The sequence below is a fragment of the Venturia canescens genome, chromosome 3 (assembly GCF_019457755.1).
Source record: "Venturia canescens isolate UGA chromosome 3, ASM1945775v1, whole genome shotgun sequence".
Taxonomy (NCBI): Eukaryota; Metazoa; Arthropoda; class Insecta; order Hymenoptera; family Ichneumonidae; genus Venturia; species Venturia canescens.
In genome coordinates this window covers 2,663,876-2,690,686 of record NC_057423.1, presented here as the reverse complement: position 1 = coordinate 2,690,686, position 26,811 = coordinate 2,663,876, and the positions used below count along the sequence as shown (strand labels likewise).

The following is a 26,811-nucleotide window of genomic DNA, read 5'->3' as shown; positions in this document are numbered from 1 at the left end:
GGGTCCTCGCACATCTCTGACGTCAATGGGACAAAAACCAATCTCTTTTCCCGTCCTTTCCCACTAAATAATATTTCTTACTTTTATTTTCTTCGTGCTCCAAACCGAGACGTCACTGCGCTAAGAAAGGGACTATCCGGCCACGCGATACCGAAGCGTATCACTCGGAAGTGGTCGACTATGACGTTTTCATACGTAGAGAAGTCAGAGGAGAGAGAGAGCCGACTGAAGATCGCCTAATCCAAATTAGTTACAAACTTCACGTTTATTCACAAATAGTCACGAACGTCTCCGATTCGTTAAATCGATAAACAGGATACACGTCATTAAAACGGCTGTGTCTAGTCGTCCGGTAACCGTACGAGCTTCATTCGTCCCAATGAAATCAATGCGAAAACAGAAAATAATGTAACCGGAGACTAATAAAATGAATATTGTCGTCCGGAATATTGGAGTATTTTTAGGTCCACAGGAGAGCTTACAAATTGTCACTTGCAGCGAGAAAAATTCATGTGTAAATACAGCGGTAAATAAATACGCGTGAAACAGATTCACCAAAAGCTGTGTCACGATAAAAATAGTGAAAGAATATCGGGACGAAAATGTGAAACGGTAAGCGGAAGACTGGACAGTGCGAATAAAAAATTGCATTGGATCGTCGACTTCGTTCTTCTTCCTCATGCAGATCGACGTCGCACATTCTTCGCAGGAGTATCTTAGTTTAACTTAAAAGTAGACAAACAGTAGATTTATAGTAATAATATTAATAATATATTATTAAAATCAGTGAGTCATGAGTGAAATCGGGAGGATGGACCGCCGGTTCATCCTCGCTCGCTCAAAAAGAGACCTCTCGGAGACGATCGAAAGACTTCAGCATCATTATGAGGGGAGGGGAAAAAACAAAGAAACTGAAGGAATTACGAGTACGTCGTACGTCTAATTAAACGGTAATAATAGCTCCCACGTTGGAGGATTCTTGTGCGCTTAGCCCTTCATGCCTCCTTTGGTGTGCCTCTGAAAGTCGAAGTAAAAAAAACGATTATTACCTGATGCTTTATTCGGGGACAAATTCATTCGATTTTATCTGAAGAATTGAAAGAGTCACGTTTTCTCGGATTTCGGTAGTATTTAGCACGAACTTTTGAAATCTTTAATAAAAATTTGCTCGTGCATTTGTTCGTGAATTTATTGAAAGGCGGAGAAAGTTATTGAGAATGGAAATTTTTGAATTTTTTTTGTAATTATTGATGAATTTTTTTTTTTTAAGATTCGAGTTCTCGCCGTCGTTTTTTTTTTGACAAATTATTCTATGCCGAAGCATGAATGAATTGATCGTGAATCGCTGGATTTTTAAGGGCGATTCGAAGAAGGAAGTTGGCGAAATGAATACACACCGCGAGTGGTTCCTTCTCTTTGCGTCCAACAATTTTGCATCGCGGACGTGCGTCAATGCCTTTGTGCAGTTGGCAGACGCAGTCTTCCTCAAGTTCGGTATTGACGAGACCTTCGACGATTCTTCTCGCGGCTATTTGAGCGAATTGTTTCTTCTGGTTGGGTTTGGCCTCCTGGAAATGGTCGACTGCGAAAGCCGCACCGCCGGACTGTTTCCGAGTGAAAAAGACGATTCGTCAGGTGTATAAAAAAGAATTTTAGTAGCTGGTATAAAATCGAAAAAAGACTCACGTGGACTGCGAAATTGGCGCAAACGTCGTTGCTCGGGAGAACGAGATTGTTTTTCATCTCGACATTCCCTTCGAGCGGTTTCTTCTTGCTATCGGCGAACGTGTACGCGCTGTGCGCGTCAAAGCCGATTACGTTCTTTTGTGGCTTGCCGGAAACAAGAATTTCATCCAAGTACGAAATGTGATAATACGTCAGACCGAGGTCACGGTAGACCTTTTGACCCATCACCACTCTCAGTTGCTGCAGCTGCAAAGACAGGCGGAATTTCACACTTTCGTGTCTACCAAACATTTCTTTAATCCCACACCCAAAATCCCTGACCCGGTGACGAAAAAAAATATTTTTCAGAAGCTTCAACCCTCCGAGGAATCTCACTCGAATTCACAGCTACGTCGGTCCAGCCTTCAAGCGAAATTTCAATTTTACACTGTTTTCGAAGCGCCCTATATTTTCAACGGGTTTACCCAGGTCGATCTACGCGGATAATCAATTATCAACAGGTATTCCTACAGAAGGCCACTACAAAGGATTAATTAAGGGCAACAAGAGTCCTTAATTATCGTACATGGAGAATATACTCACCGAAACGGGAAGCGGGCTCTTCTCACAGGGCGAAGCGATAACACCAACGACGACCTTAGCCGCTCCAACTCTGAACGGATAGCGAATTGCTTCCTCATAAGCATCAGTGAGCTTGAACGTGCCGAGTTCAACGTCGAGTCTCTGCTCCAGGTACTTGATTCTCGTCGAGGCATTGCCAGCTTTCGCATCCTGAGTACCAAACCAAATCCACGCTGTTTAATATTCTCTTCGACGTACGAACAGCATTTTCATATTTAACTGTTTACTGGGAGAAACGATCGAATGGAATTCGAGCGAAATGAGAAGAAACAATTGCCACCGCTGCTTCGATATTTTGTAACGAATCGCGAGGCACTCATTTTTCCCCAAATTCTCAAGTTCTTTTTTCTTCGAGCAAAAGCAATTCACGAGTGGAATTCGCGCTACGAGGTCCTTCCAATCTCATGAAATCCTCTTCGAAATTTATCTCGCTTCTCTTCCCTCGGAATTTCTCGAGGCTAAGGGAAACTTGCTTGAAAAAAGAACCGCAAACGAGGACTTTTTCAGTCGCGATTGAGCTTCGGACGGAAAATTCTTCGCTGTTTTCCGGTCGAAATTTGTCGAAACGAAATTTCGAAGAGACGTCGAGACGCGGAAACCTCGCAACGGTTCGCAGTGAAAACGTACTTCGCTGCTTTTATGATCGAACTATTGTCGATAGTTCCGCAACTAAATCTATCGGCATTTTACCTCGAGACTCAACAGCGGAGTTCCCGGAGCGAATTTCATGTTGTTCACCTCGCCGTCGATGTTCATGCTTCCCCCCGTGGTGTAGTGTTGGGGCCACTTCATGTGTTCGCCAAAGCCGATGAGTCCGATATGCACGTCTCTGGGTGACAAGCAAATTGATAAAATAGTGAGCTCATCGCAGAGAGAAACATAATGATTAATGTGAGAATGAAAAATTGGGTAAAACCGATGCGTACGTGATGCCGTGTTGCTTGAATTCGGCCTTGATGTCACCGATCAGTGGTTGGATGAGGTCTTTGAAGATTTTTTCGTTCTGAAGGTCCTGTTCAACGACGAAAACGACGTCAGCCTGTTTCTGTGGTACTTTTACGCTGAAGGTGTCACCGACAGCGACTTCGTCGTTTTTAACTTTGCATTTTCCTGTCGAAGAGATTGAAGAAAATTCACGAAAAGAGTCAAGCAAGAGTGGAAAAACATTGAAATTCGAAAGGCAATTCGAAAGGTTATCAGCAAGCCAAGAACGCAGGAGTGAATCATCCCGAGTTTTCAACTGACGATGAATTATCGATTGAATAAAAAAATAATAGGAAGAGTAAGAAGAGAGACAGAAGAACACATTGTCCGGCGAAACAAAGCGAGTAATTGGAGGAATTGACTCACCGCAAGCGTCAGGAATGGAAATGAAGGCACGTTCTTTGAGACAAGCGACCCAGTAAGCACCGGAAATGAGACAAGCAGCCTGTGGAGTGCCAGCACTTACAGCGTGATCACAAGCCTGACGGTAATTCGACGGATCAACGTAATTGAAGCAAGAGCTGCAATTATCAAGAATAAAAAGAAAAATAAGTTATCGTTGCTCGAACGGCGCACCGACTACCTTCGATTCTCGTTAAATATTTTATCAATTATTCCACGGCAATTGGAGGGAGCTCATTATTAAAACAATGAGCTTGAAAACAGGAGTAAAAATGAAACGACACGCGGAGCGATTTTCTACGGAAACGCTTCAAATTTTCATCCTTCGCACCTGCAATTACAATTTTTCAACAACTCCAAATATTTCGACTTCTAATTTCGTTTTTTTTTTCTGTTTTTAGCGTTAAAGTTGCGGAATTATTCGTCAATCGATTCGTTCTCCGAATGAAAAACACGAATACCGACCTCATCGGAGAATTTCCGCTAAAGTATTCGGTGCAAGTCGGATCCCGATTATGAGACTTGTGATCGACAGCTGGCGCGGCAGCGCATCCGGAGTTGAGTTTGTAAGCGTTGCCAAATTCTGCCTCATCTTCCGTTATCTAAAATCAAATTGATTAATTGCATTCAAATAAAAGATTTTCAGCATATCCCAAAGCATGTCGAGATCACGCGTTATGTCGCTCCATTGTTTTCGAGTACAACACTCCGTGCAGCAATATTTTGACGGGATGAAATACATAATAAAAAGCCCCATGCTCGGCCGACGAGAGGAAAATTCATTGTTTTCGTTGATGTTCCATTTTTGAACACAGGGAACTGGGCTTTTGCAGTTTTTCAACAAATTTTCAACTTCTTCCGCATTCCTTCTCGTCGAATTTTCAATTCTATCATTTTTATGAAACGTTACAAAAACCTGTCCCGAAATTCTTGGAGAGTAAAAATGAGTGAATATAGAAAAATTCATTGAAAAACGGAAGCATCGACGATCGTGAAAATAAAGTAAGGAAAACGCTTGAGTCTTTTTTTTCTTTCTTTTAAAATGACTATTCGGAGAATAATAAATAAATGTAAGCTTACGTGACCCGATGGGAGAGTGAAGTCGTCATAGGGCTCGTTGTTTCCGTCTCCGAGGATACCACGTACTTTTCCGAGATAGAAGCCGGATATGTGGAGGCCGCAGCTCATCGGGGATTTAGGAGTGCACATAAGATGCACTCCGAAGTCCGATTTGACGTTAACGATCGGCGGGACCAGGAAGGCGTGGAGGTTCTTCGTGCTCACCGGATATTCGGCGGGTTTACCGTTGGCAAGAATCTAAAAATAGAGAAAAAAAAACTTAGAGCTCCTCGAATGAAATGAGAAATAATATTTCAATTGATCCGCTGATGGAAGTGATGGAACTCACGTTTCCGTTCGATTTTATGGTGATGCTCTCTCCTGGAGCGGTGACAGTGACACTCGTCAATTTACCAGCTGCCAAATTTGCTACCACTGAGAAATTACCGTCTCGCATGTCTTGGGCGACGATGTAGTCACAAGTTCCGGCCATTGTGACGTGGCGCCCGTCGAACGTGAAAAAGTGTCCACCCTCGAGGAAGAAACCAGTTTTACTGAACGGTGGAACGAGGTCGGTCAGATGGAGCGTTGGCCTGTGGGTAATCGATATTTTCATTGTCAGTTAAATCATTCGTTGTGGTTCATTCATTTCTGATGAACGATTGGAAAATATGAATTTTTCCATTACTCGATTCTCACCTCAGTGGAATAATAAAAAGTCTCGATATTTTATAATATTTTTGACATTCGTGGCCAATCGTCGTTCCACAAAAAAGAACGAAAGGACCCACCTGTAAGCGTAATATATATCAGCCGGCGTGGGAAGTTCTCGACTCTGCAATAGATTGATAAGGGACACTTTGAGGGTCGCGACTCCTGGAAGTTTCGTAAATGCACTCAAGTCACTAGGAATTCGAAGCATGTAGAAACCAAAGAGCTTATCGAAGGTCGTTCTGCTCTGGATGAGGGACACCAGAGATTGGGCTGCCTCGATTCCGGCGCCCCATATCTTCTTGATCTCCGCAGGGTCGTCGACCTGATGATAAATTCATTAATTGTCACAATATATTCCCACGAGATTCGTCTCACTTTTTCTCTAGGACGACGTTTTCATAGGTTTGATAATCAGTCGAGACTTTGGTCGAGAATAAACGCTTATTTTGCCACGCTTCTGTATTATTTTGCTCCCTTTTCCTAAATATTTCAACTCTTTTCGAGAAGCTGTTCATTCACGCCGGGAAAAATATTGAAATTGTACGATAAGAGACACATTTGAATATCGAACCTTTTGACGTCTGACGTGTTTCATGATGTACTCGTAAGTAATGGTGAAGAATTCTCTGAGCTCTTCGGTCGGCAAGATTTTCTTCAATTGAACGTAAGCCTCTTCGATGGGCACGAGGATGGCATCGGGCACTTGGTAAATGGAAAGCTCGGCATACTTTTCCTTGAGGAATTCGTAAATGGGCAAGGCTTTGATCTGCTGGATAACGAGGAGGACAAAGTCCTTGATTTCTTTCTCAATCTGAGAAGCTCCCTTGGCAATTATTTTAGCGATATCTTGAGTGATTTCAGCAGCGACACCGAGCAGTTGTTTGATATCTTTCTGATGTTCGTTCACGACGGTAAGAATGGCCTTGAGATACGTGGTTGCGAGCTTCGTCGCGGCGTCGAAGATCTCGATGCCAGCTTGGAAAATCTTGTCGAAGGATTCTTTCAGGTGAGGATAAGTCGACTTGATCGCTTCGCTGACCTTCGCCACGATTTCGTGCAATTGTTTGTTCAGTTCTTCCACCTGGCCAGCCAATTGCTTGAGAGTTTCTGTTATCGCGACGATAACTCCTCCGAATATTTTGTGCCTGGTGAAGTCGAAAGGAAACATCAAGTTGCTAAATCTCAATTACAATTGAATCGAATGTTTTTCAAAATATCCAATTTCCACGTATTTTTTAAACTATAGTTCTCGTTCGTAGGTCGAATTGAAAGCAGAAGCAATTTCGTGTAATTGGGTCGTCTGCTGATAAGCTATTAATTATCAGAGTCGAGGGATGGGCGTTCTGTCATCTCACACTCTGCTGAAACAGTCAAACATGGAGTGCAAGTTCACAGGAGTAATCTCATAGCCCATAAAATTTCCTAGGAAAGTGTCCCCTGCGAATCCTGTCGAGCAGTTATTTTAGTTTCGATTCCCTCTCAGGTCTAATCTTCCGAAGATAGAGAGACGCAGCCGGGGACTTTTTTGTAGAAAATTTAATACGCTAGAGGATTGGTCCTGCAGGTATAAACGGAATCTCCAACCGTTTGGGCTCTACGCGCGATGAAAGAGCGCGCGCCACGAAAACTCATGAAATAATAATGAAACGAGGGAGAAACACGATTACAAGAAGTTGCGAGTCCTCTCTCGGTTCGGCTTTGGATAATGCGGTGCAGATCCGGACTCGTAATTCCTCGGTGAATGTGAAAAAGAAGGAGATACTTACAGAGTGGCTTGGATCTCCTTGATGGTCTCATCGGCATGGAGCTCGTTCTTGAGCTTCTCGAGTTCGCCTTGGTAGTACTCGACAAGAGGTTTTAAATTGGGGGCTGCTCTATTGAGATGTTGTACAAGATCCTTGAGCTCGACGGCTGCTTCTTGAGCAACAGCCTGACCAACTTCCTTCATCTGTCTTGCGAGCTTGATTCCTCGTTCTCGTGTGTGATCCTGTTATACGATGAAAAGAAACCAATTAGATGAGGATTCTTCAAAGCTAGTGGTGCTGCAGTTATACAGTTAGAAAGTATTTCTCGATGGAGCACTCACGACGAAGGCTACGATGTTATCCTTGCTGTAGCCGAAGTCAGACTTGAGGAATTTGCTGTCATCGAGATGAACGAGCACGTTGAAAAGATTCTTTTTCTCTCCATTCTTTAAAACGTCAGCGTGGATCTCGGCCAATTCGCCGAGAACGACGCGACCGTTCGCCGTCAACTTGTTCTTGGGATCCTCTGAAAAAGAAAGAGATATGCGATTCAGCAAGCTTTTGGCGAGGCGAAAAAATCTTCTCGTCGAGTTAGCCTTTGAAATGTTTTTCTCCAGCATATTTACTCTCGTGTACAACAAATTATTGGCCCTTTTTTTTTAATTTACTTTTGATAAAATCAATAAAATTTGTACTTCTGGTATATCTGATGAATGAAAATTTTAATCTACTCTGACAAAACTATTTTCGACGGTGCGAGAAGATTTATCCTCGCGAGAAATTGGGATTTCTCACCCTTCTCGCCCATGCTGAATTTGAATTCGTTGAAGTTGCGTCCCTCGAAGGAAGCAACGACTTCAGGGTTTTCTAGGATGGTGTAGTAAACACCGAACTTTTGCTGTTCCTTGGTGAGCTTGTAGCCCATGGCAACATCCAAGAGTTCTTTGCCAGGCACTTGGACCGTCAATTGGCCCTCGGTGGCATCGAGAGCGAAGAGGACGCCGACGGACTTTGGTTTTTGGTGCTGATCGGTGTAGGAAAGGAAGGAGCCGAAGCCGACCTGATATGCGGACGCGAGTGCATGTTGCTTGAGGTCTACCTTGAGCTGTTGGCCGCGACTGTGAACCTCCAGCACGCCCGTCACGTTGTAACCCTTCTTAACCGGGATGCGGTCCATTTTCGCGACGAGCGAAATCTTTTGAGCCTTTTTGGCGAAAACGTCGAGGTCGAGTGACGCGTCCAGGAGATGCTCACCGCCGTAGTGGAATCGGCCGTTCACGCTCATGTCCTGTGCCCGGAGAACACCAGAGTTTAAAAAACTTTGAATATTGGATCTTTTGCAATTTCGAGGGACTCGAAGCCTGCTTACAAACCTTGGGCTGCGACGGATACGTGAACTTGGCTTCGCCGTTGACGGAAGCGGCGTTTTTATCGACGTTGACATCGCCGCTGGCAACGAAGCTCGTTTTGTCATTGGGCTTGTTTTTCCTGTCGAGGTAGACGGAAACGTCGACCTTGACGGCGCCGGAATGCCGAGATTTGGGGACCTCGTAGGACGCGACGACTGCGACTTCGCGGCTTGGCAGAGTCAGCACGATTGCTGCGCGGTTTCGTGTTGCGAGAAACAAAAAAACTCGATGAAAACAGACTGCGGGGAGGATCGGAGGGCGAGGAGGAAGCTGGCGCGTGGCGGGGCGACTCACCGGAATCCTTAGCGTGAACGTACACTTGGGACGAGTACTGGGTCTTGTCCTTGGCGGTGTGAACGTACAAATTAGCGGTGTGATCAAAGTTCGGCTCCTTGAGGAGATATTTCGTGTTGGATTTGAGGCCAAACTCAACGGGGACGTTGAACTTTTTGAGGTTTACTTCGACCGTCAATTGGTGGTTGACTTGAGAGTTACCTGCGGGAAAAACCGTTCGATTAATCATCCGAGAGAGCGAATGGATCGGGAAAATGGAGAAAAAGGGGAAAAAATCATTGACGGGGCTGACCGTCGGTGTCGAAGGCGGATTGGAGATTGAAGTAAGCGCAATCCTTGCTCTGTTCGCAATAGCTGTTGAAAACGTGGACCTCTTTGTTGGAAAGTTTGAGTTCCCCGACGACGGCCGAGGGGCCGAAGTTCGTATTGAGAAGAATGGCGACCCCGACTTCGCCGTCGACCTCGCGCGTCAACTGTTTACGCGTGTAACTGAATTTCGAGCTCCGCGTATTCTCGCCGATCTTGAGGTTGCCGCTGCCCTCGACGATGACCTTTCCAGCTTCGTCGCGTTTACTGTAGTTCGTACTGTAAACATGTTCCCGGTGATGTACATATGAGAAAAATATTCCACTTAAGCGCCCGGTGAGTCAATCAGTCCCACCGAAGGGCACGGTTTTCGATCGCATATGAAAAAATCAGTGATCCACGCTCCCGGCTGACTTCGCCACGCGGGGAAAGAGAGTTTTCTTACCTTCCGGTGACGATGTTCTTGCCGTCGCTGGTCACCGTCACGAGGATCCTTTTGCCCGATTTGACCGCCGGCTTCGTTCCTATTTCCGCGTGAATCTTCCTGTGCTTTATCTTGTCACTGTCGAAATTGAACTCGATGAGGAAGCTGTCGATATTGTCGATCTTGACTCGGCCATCCGCAGCGACGAAACCCTTCGGCGAATCGATTTTCCATTCACCTGTTGACAAAACCGTTTTTGCCTCGTCAACAAAGAGGGCCGAACTTCCTCGAGCTGCCTCGGCCCAAGTTTCCTCTTTATCTTCATCCGCAAAGCAATCAAGAACTCAATAAGATATCTCGAGTTGAACCAGTCACCGGGCACAGGCCCTTCGCGACGGGGTAAATTTGCTGGCCATTACCTCTGCATACCTCACTCTATCTAACCCTAAAGTTTCCATCGAAGGAGCAGAGGAACAAAGGAGAGTATAGCGCGGAAGCTGGACTAACTCTATTCGTAATTTCAAACTATCTGGTCCCCAACTCTGCTCCAGTCGCTCGACCAAAACTTCGTTACGGGGAAGAAAAATGCGCAGGAAACTGAGCCAACGTTCGCAGGTATCGTGCGAGCTGGTCTGCTCGCTGCACGCGCGTTGTTTGTCTTACTATCAGGAGCAAAAGTTCCGACTATATCGATTCGGGAAAAGTATCGCGTCCAAGAAATAACATGTCGCAGGAAAATCATTCGAGGTAGGAATTCTTACGAGGATCTTACCAACGTAGACGTTATCAGGAAGAACTTTGAACTTGCTGACGATCTCGGTCTTGCCATTCGGACAAGTCAATACGATGCTGACGCTCGATACCGTCGGACTCAATTGGACTTGGCTGTCGAGAGTGTATTTGGCTTCGTCAGCGACCAGCTGGACTTCGAACGCGTGGATGTCGTCCTGGCCCTTCTTGCGGTGGAGTTTGAGCTCGACGTTGCGGAACTTGTCAATGGGCGTTGTCGCCTTGGCATCGAGCTTCACAGTTTTGAGGTCTTCGGTGAAGGAAACTTCCGAAGCGAGGCTCGCAGCCTTCTCGCCGTATTTGACGTCCAGCGTGCCGCTCCCCACTTTCATCTCGCCGGTCGGATCGCATTTGTACGAAGTCGCCACCGTCAGCGGAGGGTTGCTCAACAGAGTGAGCGTCACCTTGGCGTCGCCTTGGCTCGCCCGATGCGAGTCCGGCACTCCCTTATGGTGAACGTCTATTTCAGCTTTGAGATTTTTGTCCCCGTTGTAAGTCAGGCTCTTCACTCCCGTGTACGAGAACTGACCGTGCTCATCGAGCGGCGCCAACAAACTTCCGGACGCTTGGAACTTCAAAGAGCTCAGCTTCTCGCTCGGGAATTTAAACTCGATGAGAGACTCGCTCGTCGCTGGAACGTCGACGCGGTTTCCGCGCGTGTAACTTCCTTGACCCTGAAAATATTGAGAATAATGCCACGACGAATGAGCCTCGGAAATATTTTTTTTCGAGAGCGCACCTACACGGAGAGAATTGAGAAAGAAATAGTCAAATGAGTGCTACATTTTCAAAACGCTTTTAGACCAAGTTCAACGTACCGATTAAACTTATTGTTAGTAGATACGTATTCGAGCATAGTTTTTCAAAGCTATCAACTGATGGATGCAAATTTCCATGATGACACATTTTCACAGGTATTTTTCAAAGAATCAACTGTATTTTTTAACCGATTTTATCGCACCAAGTCTTTTTGTTTGTTCCTCAACTGATCCTCTACGGATTCACCACGTTAATTTCCCTTTAAACTCATTCCTTCGGAGATTATTAATGAAAAAGTGTTTTCACTTAATGAACAATTATAGCTGCAACAGTGAAACGATCAAGTTAAAAAAACAACTACACGGTGGATTCATAGAGGACCGGTTGACGAACAAAATGAGACTTGTTGCAATAAAATCGACGAAAAAACGCAGATAATTCTTTGAAAAATACCAGTGAAAATGTGTCACCGTGGAAATTTGCATTTATCAGTTGATGGTTTTGCAAAACTAGCGTTTTTAATATCTTCACATCTTAATAAGATGTAATACAAATCCACTAACAATACACTTAATCGGTACGTTAAACTTGGTCTAAAAGCGTTTTGAAAATTTAGCACTCATTTGACTAATAGCATGCAGTACAGGAGTTACCTTAAACGGTTGTATTTAGCGTGAAATTCACTGTGAAATTAACCGGATATATTTGACTGCGGAGACAAATTGACGAAAAATATTCATTCCGGAACGCACTGTCGAATTTTCAATATTTTGCCGAATTTTTAGTTTCATAATAGTCAATATTGCACATTGTTAAATTTACGGTACGTATGTACTTAAATTTACGAAACGTTCAGTGAATTTGACGGTGCATCACGGTTAAATGTCTTTGCCTTAAGGTAGGTATCGATCACTCGTCTCCGAATTTCGTAGCAAACTGAAACGACGATTTACACACTTCGGCAAAGAGCTGAGCACAGAAAACTTGCTAAATACTTTGGTATAAGTTCTCACTGTGAACAATGAGTGTTATTTTTTTGTAGGAAAATTCAATTTCTTTCCCATAATAATATCGTGAACTGCAGCTCGTCACCGCACTATCGTTGCTGTACGGTAATTCATCTAATTTAAGGTATTTCTTTCACGAACCTCAATATTCTGCAAATAACTGATTTTAAATAACAGTAAAGTAAAAGTGCGTGCGAAATTTTGGGGTCAGGTTATCGAACATTTAATGAAGAATTAAAACTCCAAAAATCGTAAAATTTATACGGGAGCTTATGGAGATTCCATCGTGAGCACATTTCTATTAAATAATTAATGAGCCAAATATTTCTAAATTGCTGATACACGGATGGAAAAAATGTGAGGAATCCACGCAGCGACGATGAAAATAAAGGGTCACCGAATGCTTAAGGAGTTTCGGTACAGAAGTCTGAATATTAAGAAATTGATCAAATTTGGTGATAATGTTCTTCAACATCAAGTGCGAAAACACAATTTTTTTCAAAATTTTCTTCTACTTAGTTATTGAGTAATTACGCATTAAAGCAGATTTCTTATGCCCAGGATGTATACCTATAGAAATGGAAACGCTATGCTTATACACGTGAACTCTAGTGATCAATTACTCGATAACTGTGTAGAAGAAAAATCTTAAAAAATTTGTATTGTCAAATTTGGCACTAAAGAATATGTTCACCAAATTTTATAAAATTTTGAACTTTATGAAATTTTTTATGTTTTTAACATGGCTTAGAATGACAACATTGTATCGACTGTACCGAAACTCCTTAAAAGAGATGTGAACGATACAAGTTGGAAAAATGGCAGGAGCTTTTCCTATAAAACCGCGTCTTCTCTGAGCTTAGGAATAAATCGAAATTTCGAGTGTTGCGTCTTGAAAAAATAGAGTAACGCGAAATTAATTCTCTCCGTGCAAATCGTGTCCGTTGTGAGAAATAAAATTGTCGTTTTTGTAATAAAAGTACGAAAGTTTGTTTCGAGTGCAATCTCACCTTGACACCAAGATCTTTTCCCAACTCAGACTTGATCTTCCAGTCGCCATCCTGAGCGTTGTAGTTGCCAGAAAGAGCGAAGAGGAAACGTTTCGGGACGAAGGTACCATCGAGCCCGACGACGAATTCGCTCTTCCTCTTGTCGGAGTTGGGTGTGCGTTCGTGACTTCCGGAAACATCGAGTTTCAAGCTCTTGCCTTCGTAGGATTGAAGGATGAGGGCGTGTCTGCCGATGTACTCGTGCTCGGGACCGTCGACCCAGCCGAGTGCCGTTTCGTACGAGACTTTAGCAGTTTTTCCGCCTTTGGTTACGGAGTCGCTGAACTTGTAAGTTCCGCTGAGTCGGTTCTTCTTGCCCTCGCGAATCATTTGGTGAATAGCTTCGATGACGATGAAGCGATCATTGGGTAGCGTGATCTCGAGGCTGCCCTCGCCGTCGTGGCCGTTTTTCCCGTTGGGTTTCATCATGCCCTTGAAGTTGACTTCGGTTTTGTATTTGCCAAATTCGAGAGTGTTTTTCGAGTCGATCGATTCCTTGGTGACGTCCGAGTCGGAGGAGATTTTGAGACGCTTGCTCGGGTCCTTGTCCGCGTCGAAGAGAAACTCGACGTTGACGAGGTGCTTTTTGCCGTTGACGGTGACCTCGCCGGTTCCCTTAATCTTCCGATGCAGGCTCGGAATATCGACGTTGAGATTGGCGGTACCCTTGCCGTTCTGATAGTTGAACTGACCACCGACCACGAGGATGTTCTTGACGTGGAGATTGAGAGTGCCGTGAGGGTTCGCGCCGCACTGGAGCTTCATCGCGAAGTCGATGTACTTGGTCGAGTCAAAGGTGACGACGGCGTGACTGTGGGTTTTTTGGGGATTCGCCTCGACGCCGTAATCCATCTTGATTTTTTTTCCATTGAGAGAAAGGTCAGCGTCGACCTGGACGTTGACGTTGTTCTTTTTGACGTCGTAGGTGACCTCGGCCTCGCCCTCGTACTTACCGCCGCCCGGCAGTTCGATGGAAGCTTCGAGCTTGTTCTTGTGCTCTCCGAGTCTTTTGCGCTTGAGTTCGAGGGCGGCCTTGCTCTCGAGGAAGTGGCCCTTGAGTTTGAGCTCGACGTCCTGCGCGTGTTCCTTGTCGCCTTTGAGCTCCAAGTCCGAGCCTATTTTGAACTTGCCGTACTCGAAGTCGAACTCGATGCCGAGGTTCGTGGGGGAAAGTTCGATCTCAAATTCGCTCGCGAGAGCCTCCGCCGGCCACGTTATCTTCGATTCGGTCTTGACAGCCGTGACGTGCTTGAGGTAAGCCGGGGTGAACGAGCCCGCGGGCCCAACCGCGGGCTGGTCCGATTTCTTGTACGTCAGTTTGTCGCTTATCGTCAACCGGTTGACCTTGGACTCGAGATCGGCTCCGTAGGTGAAAACGAGCTGGTGGTCGATGTCGGTGGCCACGGGTCGGTCGTAGTGCCAGTGGAGTTTGAAGCCGAAGTTCGGGTCCTTGGACGGCACGACGGCGAGGTCGAGGTTCAATTTCTTCTCGATTTTGTGGGCGTCCATTTTCACGGCCAAGTTCTCTTCGCCGTGAGCTATTTTGCCGTCGACGACGAGAGCGTTCGGCTTCGCGGCAACGTACCCGTCGAGACTGGCGAGTGCGCGCTCTCCGGCCACGAGTACGACTTTGTTGAACGAATACTTTTTGCCACCGTCGAAATCGACGACCTCCACGTCCCCTTTGACCTTGTACAGTTGACCGTCCTTTTTGTGACCTTTAGCTCCGGTTTTAGCGCTAGCCAGCTTCTCGATGTGTTCAGGTACTTTGTACTCGAGAATCGGCTTGTACTTGCTACCAGACTCGACCGCGATTCCCACCCGGAGGAAGTACGTGTCAACGTCGTTGATCGCCTTTATCGAGAGCGTCTTCTCGGTATCCTTGTTGTTCAATTTTACCTCGGCCAACACTTTTTTGAAGGGAGAATCGAGAGAAACTTTGAAGAAGCCGTTCGGGTCTACCTTCCCGGCGACCTTGAACGCGATCTTCCTGTCCGTCTTGCTGTTCGGTGTCTCGATCATGACCTCGAACGATTGGCCGTCTCCGTCTTTGTCGTGGTACAGTTTGAAGTGGTAGCTGTCAACGTCGTTGTTTTCCAAGCTGACAGCGAATATTCCTGGCCCGCTGAGTGGGAAGACCGGCTTCTTGTGGACGGACTCGATGCTCTCGTAGGGATAAGTCAGGTGTCCGCAGAGGGTTACGCCCAGGAGGGAGGCGAATTGATCGAAGCAGTCCTTGTGCTCTCTCCCCTTGGTGAACTTGGGCGCGACGCTCGACGAGTCCGACGTAACGAAGAAGACCTCGCTCGCAACTTTGACGATCTCTTGCTTCCTCTTGGGAATTCCGAAGCTCACGTCGATGCCCTTGCCGTCGAGCAGCTTGACGGAGACGTCGGAGCCGGTCGAGGTGTGAAGCGTGCTGACCAGTCGGAGGCCTGATTTCGAGCCGAATCCGTCGACGAGCATGTTACCGACGACGCTGATGGCGGCGCTCGGGTGCAGAGCCAATTTCACAGCCGCCGTTGACGGGTCCTTAATTATCGCGGGCAGATCGAAGCTGCCACTCGCCTTGAGATGAACGACGCTGTCGCCGGTCACTCCGAGGGACAGCGGCATACCGAGTCCGGTCGGATAAACGAGATCGGCGTCGAGGAAGTGAACGTGGCTCTCGAGTTGCTTGTCGAAGTGTTTAGCCCCCTTGACCGCGTGGTCGAGAACGTCGAAGATCGTGTCGATGAAGTGACTCGGATCGGCACCGACCCCAGCGCCCTGATAATCGAGGTACGCCAATTCGACGCCGAACATCTTGAGGGACACGTCGACGTCGAGGTCGTCGTCGTTCACCTTACCCGTGTCGAGTTTAACCTTTTTCGCGAATTTGTTCAAACTCTCCTGCTTAACCTCTCGGCGACCTCGGGTCGACTCGCCGAAGCGTTGCTTCACGCGCTCGTACATTTTGGTCAGAGTGTTCTTACCGCCTTCGGCCAGGTCTTCGATTTCCTGAGTTCTCAACTCACCCTTCGGCCCGAAATAATGCTCGATCAGTCTGTCAAGGTTTTCGACGCGTCCGTCGAGCTCGAGGACGTTGAAAGCGTGACCGAAGACTTCCGTCGTGAGATTCAAGTACGCCGAACGCGGCACGAAGCTCTTCTGGCTGTAGATGACGTTGCTCTCGATGCTCGAGCCCAAGCCCAGGGCCCCGATGTTGTACGAGAATTCGTTGTTGTACGAGAACTTGCGGAAGTCTTCGGGGAACTTGATCCTCGGTTTTATCTCGGCGAGATGACTCTTGGCATTCTGCTTGCTCGGGTCGGTGCTAGCGCGGAGATTTCTCAGATGCGATGTTATGAAGGAGCCGACCTGGTTGACCTTTTCCTTGTCGAGAACGTCCTTGACGCCTTTGGCGACCTGGGCGCTTGGGCAACGTACCAGGGCCAGATACGTCTTGATTCTGATCTCAGTGTCCTCTTCCTCGTTGCCGAGAACGTCCAGCAGTGGTTTTACCCACGTGCTCGAGCACGTCGACGGGAGGGCTTCGAGGGCGGCGACCCTCACGCGGTTTTTCACCTTCTTGTCGACGGCGATCTTCGAGATTTTCTCCGCGGTAGTTTTGTCGTGGTATTTGGCGTTGCCGAGACCCTTGAGGGCTGCGATAGCCACGCTCTCTTTTTCTCTCGTATCAAACTTGTTCGCTCCGTCAACCTTGGCGAGGAACTTGCCCAGGGCCGCTTTCACCTCGGGCACGTTGTTGCACTCGTGTTGATCGCAGTACTTGCCGATTACGTGACCGATCCCGAGGTACCCGATGCGGGGGAGGGACGCTTGCTCGAGGAGGCTCGTCACCGAGGTTACGGTCGGTAAATGGACGTGACGAACGAGAGCGAGGCTCGCGTAGTACGCGAGCGCCTCGAGCCCTTGGACTTCGTGAATCTTTATCAATTCCACGGCGACTTCGGCGGCCTCGCCGCTCCCGGTGCGGAAGAGGGCGTCGAGCAGAATTTTCTTGTCGGACTTTTTGTCGAAACCGTTGCCCGATTTGACGCGATTGTACACGCTCAAAATGTCGTCTTTGTTCGAAACCCCGAGGACCTTTATGAGCTCTGCGAACTTGCTTGCGGCGTGTTCCTTCACCGCCGATTCGGGACACTCCTCCTTCACAGCTGTCAACGCCTTGACAATCGCGTCGACGGACGAGTCGAGCACCGGATGCGGAGGATCGAATATCAGAGATTTTGGTTGAGTCACTGCACCAGCCGGAGCCGCAGACGGTTTGCTGTCCTTCAGGTTGAGCTCCATAACGACAAGAGTTTTCGCGCCCGCGTCGCCGTTGCTGAACGGCCGGAGCAGGTAACTCTCGCTGGAAACGGCCTTCTGCAAAACCCCCTTCAGGAAACGCTGCTCGCTCTTCAAGTGGGACGAGAGCAGAGGCGACGATTTCGTTTCCGCCGTCGGGTCAAACGCCGCCGTTATTAATCCCTGCCGAATCGTCTCCCGGTACGCGCAATCCGCGAGGTTCCTGTTCTTGTTCACCACGACGACGTCCCCGTCCTTGTGGAAGGCGAAATCCGTCCTGCATCCGCCGAATACGTCCGTCTACGGATTCAACACAAGATATGCGATTCTCGTTGAAAACAAAGCCTCGCGATTGAAAACGAAACTCGGCCAACGAGCACCGGGAGCCTGACGGACTCCGGGGTCTAAAAATTTCGACGGAAACGGCGCTCTCACCTCGTGATGGCTCGATGTACCGGCGTCTTGCATAACCGCCGATTGGAAGAGGGAAACGACGGCCCTCTTGATGTTGAGAGAAGCCTGAGAGTCTCCCTCCTCGGCGCAGACGCTCGTGTCGATGTGCCCATCGTGATAATTGTACTGGAGAACGTGCTTCTCCACGTCCTTCAGACCGACCGGCTGTTAAATAAATTTTTTTATTTTTCATTCCAATAATCTTGAACGACGGGTCGAAAACAAGCGAGGAAACGAATCATCCGAGCATGACTCACCGCTCCGTTCACGCGAAGATTCTTCACTTTTAACTGGTGAAGACAATCCGGCTTTACCGCTAATTCAACGATCCCACTGAGCTCCAACTTCGACTCACCTTGCGCCTCGCTCACCGACGTTACCGATGATCCTTTCAAATCGTAACTGTACGTGTGTCCTTCCAAATACGATTTGCCTGGGTTCACTGTTTACAATGACGATCGTTTTATTATCGTTGGTTCTATTTTCGCATAATCGTCGTCATTGCGCAATTCTTTAGCTCCGGAAATACAGAAAATACTTACTGCCATGACAACCGACGATGCACTTGTCTGAAACGAACAAAAGTTAAGAATCAGTCGGGGGGAGACAGAGCGCGAGGAACACTTTTCATTATTTTTCAATGAATTCAATGAATCTCCTCGAATCATTTCGACTTTTTATACAATGGCAGCCACAAAAATGTTGAATTTTTCATATTTCTTCAAAAAGTTAGGAAAAATGGAATTGTTTCAAAATTTCTTGGCTTCGTGATCGATCGAATTCTCGGTTTTTCTAGAATTTGTTTTTTCTCCATTTTCAGAATTGTGTATACAATGCACTTTGACTGGTTGGAATGTTTTTTCTAAGTTTACGATGTTTTTTCAAAAATTAGGAAATCCAATTGTCCCAAAATTTCTTCCTGCTTCATTTACTTTTCTCTCCTTCGCTCAGGATCTTTTTTTAAACCGATTTTCACGAATTCGGAGAGCGGAAACCTCGTGGTCCAAAGTATAAAAAAGTTTGTTCCCTTCTGAACGCTCTTAATTTTTTAAATCTGCGTTTTTTTCGAACGTACACTGACGATTTTCTTTTTCAACCAAGATACGACGTACGAGCGTAATTTACTTGCGTCGAGACGAGTTCAGTGGGAAAAAGGATCGAAAAAACTCGACCTGCATGCCGAAGAAAATAAGCTGAGAAAAGTATCAATGACGCGAGCGAGGAAAGTGACTTTTCACGATCCGAGAGGAAAGAATCCTCGTTTAAGTAAATGGAATCTATGAATGGATGGGAGGAGAAGAACGAAGGGATGAAAAGTTTCATGGATAGGACGGAGCGTGGATCGGGCCGGAGGGATGAATGGAGCGCGGATGCTGGGGTCGATGGGACTCGATGGATGCGATGCACGAGTGCTTTTACCAGCGTTTCTTTTCCCGCGATGAAAATACTCGACTTCGATGTTTTATCATCGCGGCAACAACAAAAGTGTGGGTTTGTACGTTTAGGAAGCGGCGACTTCCCAAAACTCGGTGTTGACGCGCGACGTCGATGCATCAAGTTCGTGGATCACGAGCGCAAAGTAGTTTTATCTTCAGGCGATAAGTCGATGCTCGAAAATAGAGAAAAAACGTTGGAGGAACGGAAACTTGAGAATGGCTAATCTCCGGAACTATCTGGCCGCAGCGGGGCGTTGGAATTGAACGTGAAAAGAAGAGGGAATGAGAGCGGATGAGATTTCGGGGGCTGGGAAAATGAGAGGAATTCGTAAATACGATACGTTTGATTATAGCGCGAGGGCGGTGGGCGCGGCAAGCGGGAGGATTGATTCGCACTTTATTCTGGGGTCGCGGCCAGCACCGAGATAAGGGGGGGGGGGGGGGCTCGGATTAATCGCGGCGACATTTTTGACCCAGGATCGTGAAAACGTTATTTCTGATAACTGAAATAGTCGTTGGTACGAAAGCGTGTGCTTCGTCCTCGACTCGGATCGATCGTAAACACGCGGAAATCAGTGAGCCGAGGAAGAAACGCGGAGATCGAAGAAAACGAAGGAGGTTTCGAAGGGCTTGCAGAACGCAGGAAAAATCGATGAGAAATGCGACGGCGGCCTAATCGCGAGGCGACAAGGACGAGTCGAGTCGAGAAAACTTTCCACGCTCCGGAGCTCGCGTGTGAGTCAAGATTGCGAGGGTACACACAGCCGCCGATGATAATTCTCGTTACGGGGCCTCGCAACCTTTGAACCGCTGTGCGACACCGAGAGAGAGAACCGGATCGCGAGCACTCGGAAACTCTCGATGATATCGATTTGACCTTAGCCTTCGAAGCAGGGTCCTCGTTTCCAAGTGGTCAACGCCGAACTCAAACTTTTGAGAAAACAAAATAAAAAATAAGATTTCCTCCAGCGGCTGGGATCGGCGAGAGGGGCGAGAGACGAGACTCGTTTATCGTTTTCCAGAGTATTATTCGCCTCGGTGTATCAATTTCTCTATCTGCTTCAGCCCCCGACTCGTTTTTTATCTTCCCAAAGGCTTCACCACTGTTGCGAAACACTCTCAATAAGCGCGTGTACGAAGCAGCGTCTCCTATCGAGCCACCAGAATATTCGAATCTCCCGTGCCGAATGTATTTACGTGCTCGGGTGACAGGGTTTATCGCGCATCTCAATAATAACTGATAACGACGAGGAATTTTAAATGCTCCTTCGACTCGAATATTCCGTTATTTTCCCCTGCTCCGTCCTCAATATTCACGAGCTCTCGCGTAACTGCAATTATTCCAGCTCAATTTACTAATTAAAGAAACCCCTCGCCGTCCAACTTTTCCGATTCCATCAACGATTCCCAGCGAAATTAAAAAATTATAAATTAGAGATGAAAGATTGTACAGTTTCTCACTCCTTCGACTCAAAATTCTAGCACCGCGATCGCCTCCCAATAGTCCTGGAGCAACAATCCCGTTATAAACGATCGCAGATCGCGAGGATATTCGCCAAGATAAGCCAAAGAACGGGGAGCAATTATCCCGAAATATAGAGGTACTTTGGAGAGCCTGAGAATTGGCACGGGAATCATTAAAATCCTGATTGATCCTGAGCGAGCGGGCGCTTCATAAAAACAGCGATTTCAAGGAGCTCTTCCCGCGGGCTGGCTCTATTCGTCCGAGCAAGAGTGACAGATTCATTGAAAGAAATTGAAAGAAAAAAGGGAGAAAAAAACGTGTGGAGAAAAAGGGATGGATCGTCAGTTTGATGATCGGTGCAAGAGGAAGATTGAAGCGATTTGACAACGCTTATGGCGGCTGGCGGAGTAACGACGACAGGTCAATTTACCAAATGTCCGGTCGAACCTCGGGGGAACGGTAATCATTTCAATGACGATACACCCCTCGTTATCCAGAGTACTCTCGGAACAGCTCTATCTTTCTCTCCTTTTCTCTCTCTCTCTCTCTCTCACAGACACACACATGGACGCGCGCGCATGCTTTGGCTCCTCGCTCCCCGTCCCATGGCTTCCGGTAGGATTGGAAAGTCGCTCGGCGGATGACAAAGTGTGTGCGGGACTCGGTAAGAATATCGGCCATTTCCGGTGTCCTCACCCCGGAAGACTCTGACTGGGTAGATCGCGGTGATCGGAGTTCGGCGAAAAAATCGAGCGAAAATAAATGAGCGGAAAGCCCTCGAGCCGTTGGCCAGCAGTTACAAATTTCTTCAACTCTTTCTCTTCGGCCAACGAACTCGAAAGATCTTCGAGAAAAGTGAGTAAAAAAGTTCGACAGTTCCCCATACTTAATCAAATTCATTAAATCTCTCTTGCCCACGCGAGAGCGACCCCCCAACGTCGTGGAACAAGGCGAATAACGGGGGCGCGTACAAATAAGTGTAGATCCAACAACTTACTCGCTGCAGTAGAGGGTGCCAAGAGGAAAAGGAGACAAGCGACGATCCCCGCGGACTTAAGCCGGGGAGTATGTCCCATGGTGTCTTCGCTTTTATTTAATCTCACTCGCGGTAAATTATTTGTACCAACGGGTACGAGAACACAACAGCGTAGTGCTTTTCTTCGCACGGGCTTTTATGCTCTCGCTGGGATCGCACTTCGTGCCCTCTCCATTCTACTCAAATCTTGTCCCCCCTCGGCTTCCCCCTTCCCTCAGGCGCGCTTCTTCCTCTTCGCCCCTCGTCGCAAGCTCTCTCTTCGCCGCCCCTTTCAACAGCCACCGACGCTTCTCACTCTCGCGCCCTCCGCTCTTCTCATCCTCTCGTCGCATCTTCCCTGACGATATTGCCTGTGTCTCCATAATACTAGCGAGCATATCACGACCACGGTTAAATACGCATTTACTCGTACTTTCTCGTCCTCTTCCAGCTCTCTCGGGGATCTACGATTTTACACTTTTCCACGAGGCAATGGACCCTCGAGGTCTACTCCTTCCACGAACCCGAATATTCTACGAATAATTCATGTACCAAATATTTCTAAATTGCTGATACAAAGTGTCTCACGGATGGAAAAAAATTTGAGGAATCCACAGCGACGATGAAAATAAAGGGTTACCGAATGCTTAAGGAAGTTGAGGCATTTGAATGAAAATGATGTCACCGCTTTTAAACCGATTGCATCTTATAAAGTGAAGTGTAAAAAAAAAATCAGTTAAATTTTCAGACAGTTTAGGAGCGTCGTTGCTGAGAAAAATCAATAACAATTTGGGCCAAATAACATGTAATCTTATGGAAGTCAAGACACATTCGGTGATATCTCCGTTAAAAATGATGCTAAAAATATGAAATTTTTTGGGCAACATGAGCAAGGCTTGCCGAATAATGTCAATTTTTTCAGATTTATTAGGAGATTTGCTGAGATTGTATTAATAATAATCTGTTTTCCGTGCAGTTTTTTGAGGCTAGGATCGTCACTGTTCGTGTTTTCGACTGAGCTTTCACCACTTTTTCGTGTTTTTTTCCCCAACTTTTCTTTAAAGTGTATGCAACATTGGCAAACTGTAAACTGGCCTAACTTTTGAAAGGTACAGGTCATCACTTTTGGGTAAAAAAAATGACTGTACAGCCTCAACTTCCTTAAAGGAGAGATATTGAGGATAGAAGTTGGAAAAATGGCAGAAGCAGAAACTTTTCCTATGCGGAACCGCGACTTCTCAGAGGTTCGGAATCACTCCGAATTTCGAGTGCCTCAATTTGCGTATTCAAAGAAACAGCCATGCGAAAGGAATACCTTAATGTCGCGGGCTCCGAGATATCGCTCCTGTCACTTTACTTTCCACTTGACGTTCGTGAGCAATTTCCACCGCGATGATTAACGGCTTTCACAGTACTTTCGGGGACCAATGAACTCGAGATTTTTGGACCGTTTTTTGGGCGATTTTTTTCCGAAATCGTAGCAGGAGTTTTTAGGCAGTTGGACAACGAAGTGGAGGCTTCGTTCCCCGGACTCGATGGCCCGTTGGTCGATCTCGACGGCCGGTCGATTTCGTGGGCTCTGTGAAGGTTTTTTACAGCGGAACTTCGGGATCCGATCGTGACACCTTCTGGGCTTCGGGACGCAAAAAACACTCAAAACGCTCGACCAACCCTCGGAAAATTGACGAATTTCTGCGCTCCCCTCACTCCGTTAAGAATTTATTTTATTAGAGCCCTCAAGTTTGATAGTTTTGATGAAATTCGTCGAGAGAAATCGAGCCCCGATGAATCTGAGCTCTGATTCTTGGCCGTCAAGCATTTTGGCAGTTTTCATGAATCAGCCCCAAGAAGCCAGCCAGCGATTTCAAGCTTGACACTCTCCGCTTCGACGATTCGTTGGTTCTCGCGTCAAGGCAAGTCCGGGTGAAAAAGGTCTGAAAAGCCGCGAGGACTACGCGGAGAGAAAAAATAGTCCCCATTTTGAAGGTTTTTACCAAAAATATTGTAATTTCCAAGTAAACTCTGAATGAAAACTTTTAAATTGCGTATTTTGCTGATGATGAACTGGCAAGTAGAATTTTTATGCTGTTTTGCTATACTTATTACTGTTTTCACAATTTAAATTTACAGTTGAACGTAGTCAAATTTGAGGAGCTCGAACATACGCCAAAGTGTTTAGAAATTAACTATCGTAAATAACAAAATTTCATTCGCGATTGTACGATAATATACCGGTATGCACGTGTGTACCGATGTATTTATTTCGACGTCACTCATCAATTTTCATCGAGTCGCTTCACAAAAAATTACTATATGTACGTTCGTAAGAATTAATAAATATTACCGATATAGAAGCCTACTTCTATGGCACCATAGTAGTTTTTAGTGAAATTTTCTCTCCGTGTAGGGTCCTTCGAAAGAAGCGTAAAACCGAGAAGACCGCCTCGATTTTGGCGGTTGAAGGCCCTCAATAAACTCGTATTCATCCAACCAATTCATTCCGATTTTTCCTCGTACGTAAACATGCGAATATGCGGGTTGTATAAAAACATACCCACATGAATAGAGAACGCACTGGGGGGGTCTATCGGCCAGCGGTCATCGGGAGCAATCCAGCGATAAAAAGCGTTGAGGCGCGAGAGAAAAAAACAATTTAAACATTTGTCTTCTCATTAACGATTCCCCGGGCTCTTTGTCGAAGACTCGAGTTATCCAAGCAAACAGCATTTCGATTGCAAACAAGAAGAATATGTTTGCCCGTTCCCTCGCTGCTCATTTATTCTTCGTTCATTAATTAACTGATAATGTTGTTTTACAGCCCCAATGTTTAGCCCTCACAACAAACAATGCAAAAGATTTTCATCCCTTTGGCCGATCACTGTGCGAGCACTTAATGTATTTCCAACAATTTTCGACCGCCGATTCTCGTCAATTTCGTCTTCAACCGTTCCCTACGCGAAGACATCGAAATTAAAATCGTTTCACGGAGCGATCCTCGCCACCAAAAAATTCTACAACGAGCCAAATCTCTCTCGAGATCCTTACAGAATCACCTTAATACCAAATAATTAACTCAAACGTGACATCTGATTTGTGCACTCAGTTTTATTATCGTTATGCTCGATAATTTATATGCACCAGCTGGACGAGGAGCGATACCCGGAGCTCGTGAACGAATCATATACAGGCATAGAGAGATATTCACTGCCGCAGTCTCATCTCCCTCTTGGTCTAGGGTCCAGACTCGTGCAATTGGAAAATGAGAGGCTGAGCACCGGCTCGACTCCACAATCGTCAGCTGCCGCGTGACAGTTGACGCTCGATGTCCTCCGGCCTCGTCATCCATTACGGAAAATCATTGTTATTATTATTGTTATTGTTATTATTATCGGTGGATACAGCCAAGAACCAAAGTGACGAGAGCATCTATGTCTTTTGGGGGGGAGGAGGGGGGGGGGGGGGGGGGAGGCTGTTTTGAGGGGTTCGATGTTGCGAGAGATCTTTGCGAAGATTTAGTGGAATTTTCGTACGAAAATTTTCATATCTATCAAAAAATGAATAAAAAAATGGAATTCTTTCAAAATTTCTGCTTTTTTTAATGTTTAATTTCTTTTTTTTTTTTCTTCCGTTTTTTATACTTTTATCGAATGCACAAAACGTTGTCAAACAAATGCAAAAGTTACCAGCACATCTTACACAACTCGGTGCAACTTAATGGTATCATAAAAAAATGGAGAACGAAGAGATTACCGATGGAAAAATATAAATAGGAAAAAATTATGAAGAAAACGATAATGCATAAGCATTCTGAAAATTGTGAGCATTAACTAATTAACAATGGTTTACAAATCGTTCTAGTCTTTCTTAAAATGACAATGCAAAGATGTACTTTGGGAATTTTTCTTTCTAGCTCCCATTGTCTAATTTACCTGCATCTGACGAATTTTAAAGTTGAATAAACACCAAGTACGACGACTAAATTTTTGTTTCGTTTTAATTTCTTTGTTTGTCATTGTTTTTTCGTATTTTAAAAAAAATTTTCGAAAACAATTGGAAACGCTATCGCTCCAGTAGACTTCCTGGCCCCTTTTTTTGAAGTTGTAAAAAATCACAGTACGTTTCTTGGTACTTGCTTTAAGGAAGTTGAGGCATTAGAAAGAAAATGATGTCATCGTTTTAAAATCGATTGCATCTCATAAAGTGAAGTGTAAAAAAAATCAGTTAAATTTTCAAACAGTCAAGAGCGTCGTTGCTGAGAAAAATCAATAATAATTCGGGCCAAATAACAAAATTTGGGCCTTATGGAAGTCAAGACACATTCAGTGATATCTCCGTTAAAAATGATGCTAAAAATATGAAATTTTTTGGGCAACGTGAGCAAGGCTTGCTGAATGTGTCAATTTTTTTCAGATTTATTAGAAGATTTGCTGAGATTATATTAATAATAATCTGTTTCCCGTGCAGTTTATTGAGGCTTCGTCACCGTCCGTCTTTTCGACTGAGCATTCGCCAGCTTTTCGTCTGTTTTTTCCAACTCTTCTTCAAATAAGTGTATATGCAACATTGGCAAACTGTAAACTGGGCTAACTTTTGAGAGGTGCAGCTCATAACTTTTGGGTAAAAAAATGACTGTACGGCCTCGACTTCCTGAATTGATTGGAACGCTTGGTAGCTCCAGCTTCCAGCTACTAATTGATTGAGCGAATGAAACGAGCCGCGTTAGACAAGCGCGAGAATCGAGCCGTTTGACACGACGACGGATCGATCAACAACTCGTTGAATTATTGCTGCCGATGACTAATCGACTCCGGAGCTCTTGCTTCCCGAAGAAAATGATTTTTCGTCGACGATTCTCAACGCGAAATCCGGTTCCGTATTAAGGGGGCAGAGGCTTCGAGGAG

The 26,811-nt window shown here is 45.9% G+C and overlaps 1 protein-coding gene across 1 annotated transcript; it reads right to left on the bottom strand.

The window, feature by feature from the left end:
- Positions 1 to 246: 246 nt before the first annotated feature.
- apolpp (apolipophorin) lies at positions 247 to 22,035 on the bottom strand. Its single transcript, XM_043413774.1, has 25 exons — positions 21,893 to 22,035; positions 18,537 to 18,563; positions 18,252 to 18,436; positions 17,977 to 18,159; positions 13,210 to 17,841; positions 10,417 to 11,107; positions 9,666 to 9,882; positions 9,207 to 9,499; positions 8,915 to 9,115; positions 8,585 to 8,811; positions 8,007 to 8,499; positions 7,553 to 7,737; positions 7,233 to 7,453; positions 6,038 to 6,611; positions 5,544 to 5,788; positions 5,102 to 5,345; positions 4,774 to 5,010; positions 4,159 to 4,295; positions 3,658 to 3,812; positions 3,234 to 3,417; positions 2,998 to 3,136; positions 2,269 to 2,457; positions 1,687 to 1,932; positions 1,398 to 1,604; positions 247 to 1,017 (listed from the first exon to the last, which is right to left on the bottom strand). The coding sequence occupies exons 1-25, from the start codon at positions 21,969 to 21,971 to the stop codon at positions 988 to 990; spliced, it is 10,221 nt and encodes a 3,406-aa protein (XP_043269709.1). The 5' UTR covers positions 21,972 to 22,035; the 3' UTR covers positions 247 to 987.
- Between the last annotated feature and the right edge of the window lie 4,776 nt (positions 22,036 to 26,811).

Coding starts and splice junctions, on each gene's coding strand:
- apolpp (XM_043413774.1), bottom strand. CDS start 21,971: ATGGGACATACTCCCCGGCTTAAGTCCGCGGGGATCGTCGCTTGTCTC. Junction 17,842..17,976: donor GTACATCGAGCCATCACGAG/GTGAGAGCGCCG, acceptor TTGAATCCGTAG/ACGGACGTATTCGGCGGATG. Junction 3,137..3,233: donor TTCAAGCAACACGGCATCAC/GTACGCATCGGT, acceptor CTTGTCACCCAG/AGACGTGCATATCGGACTCA.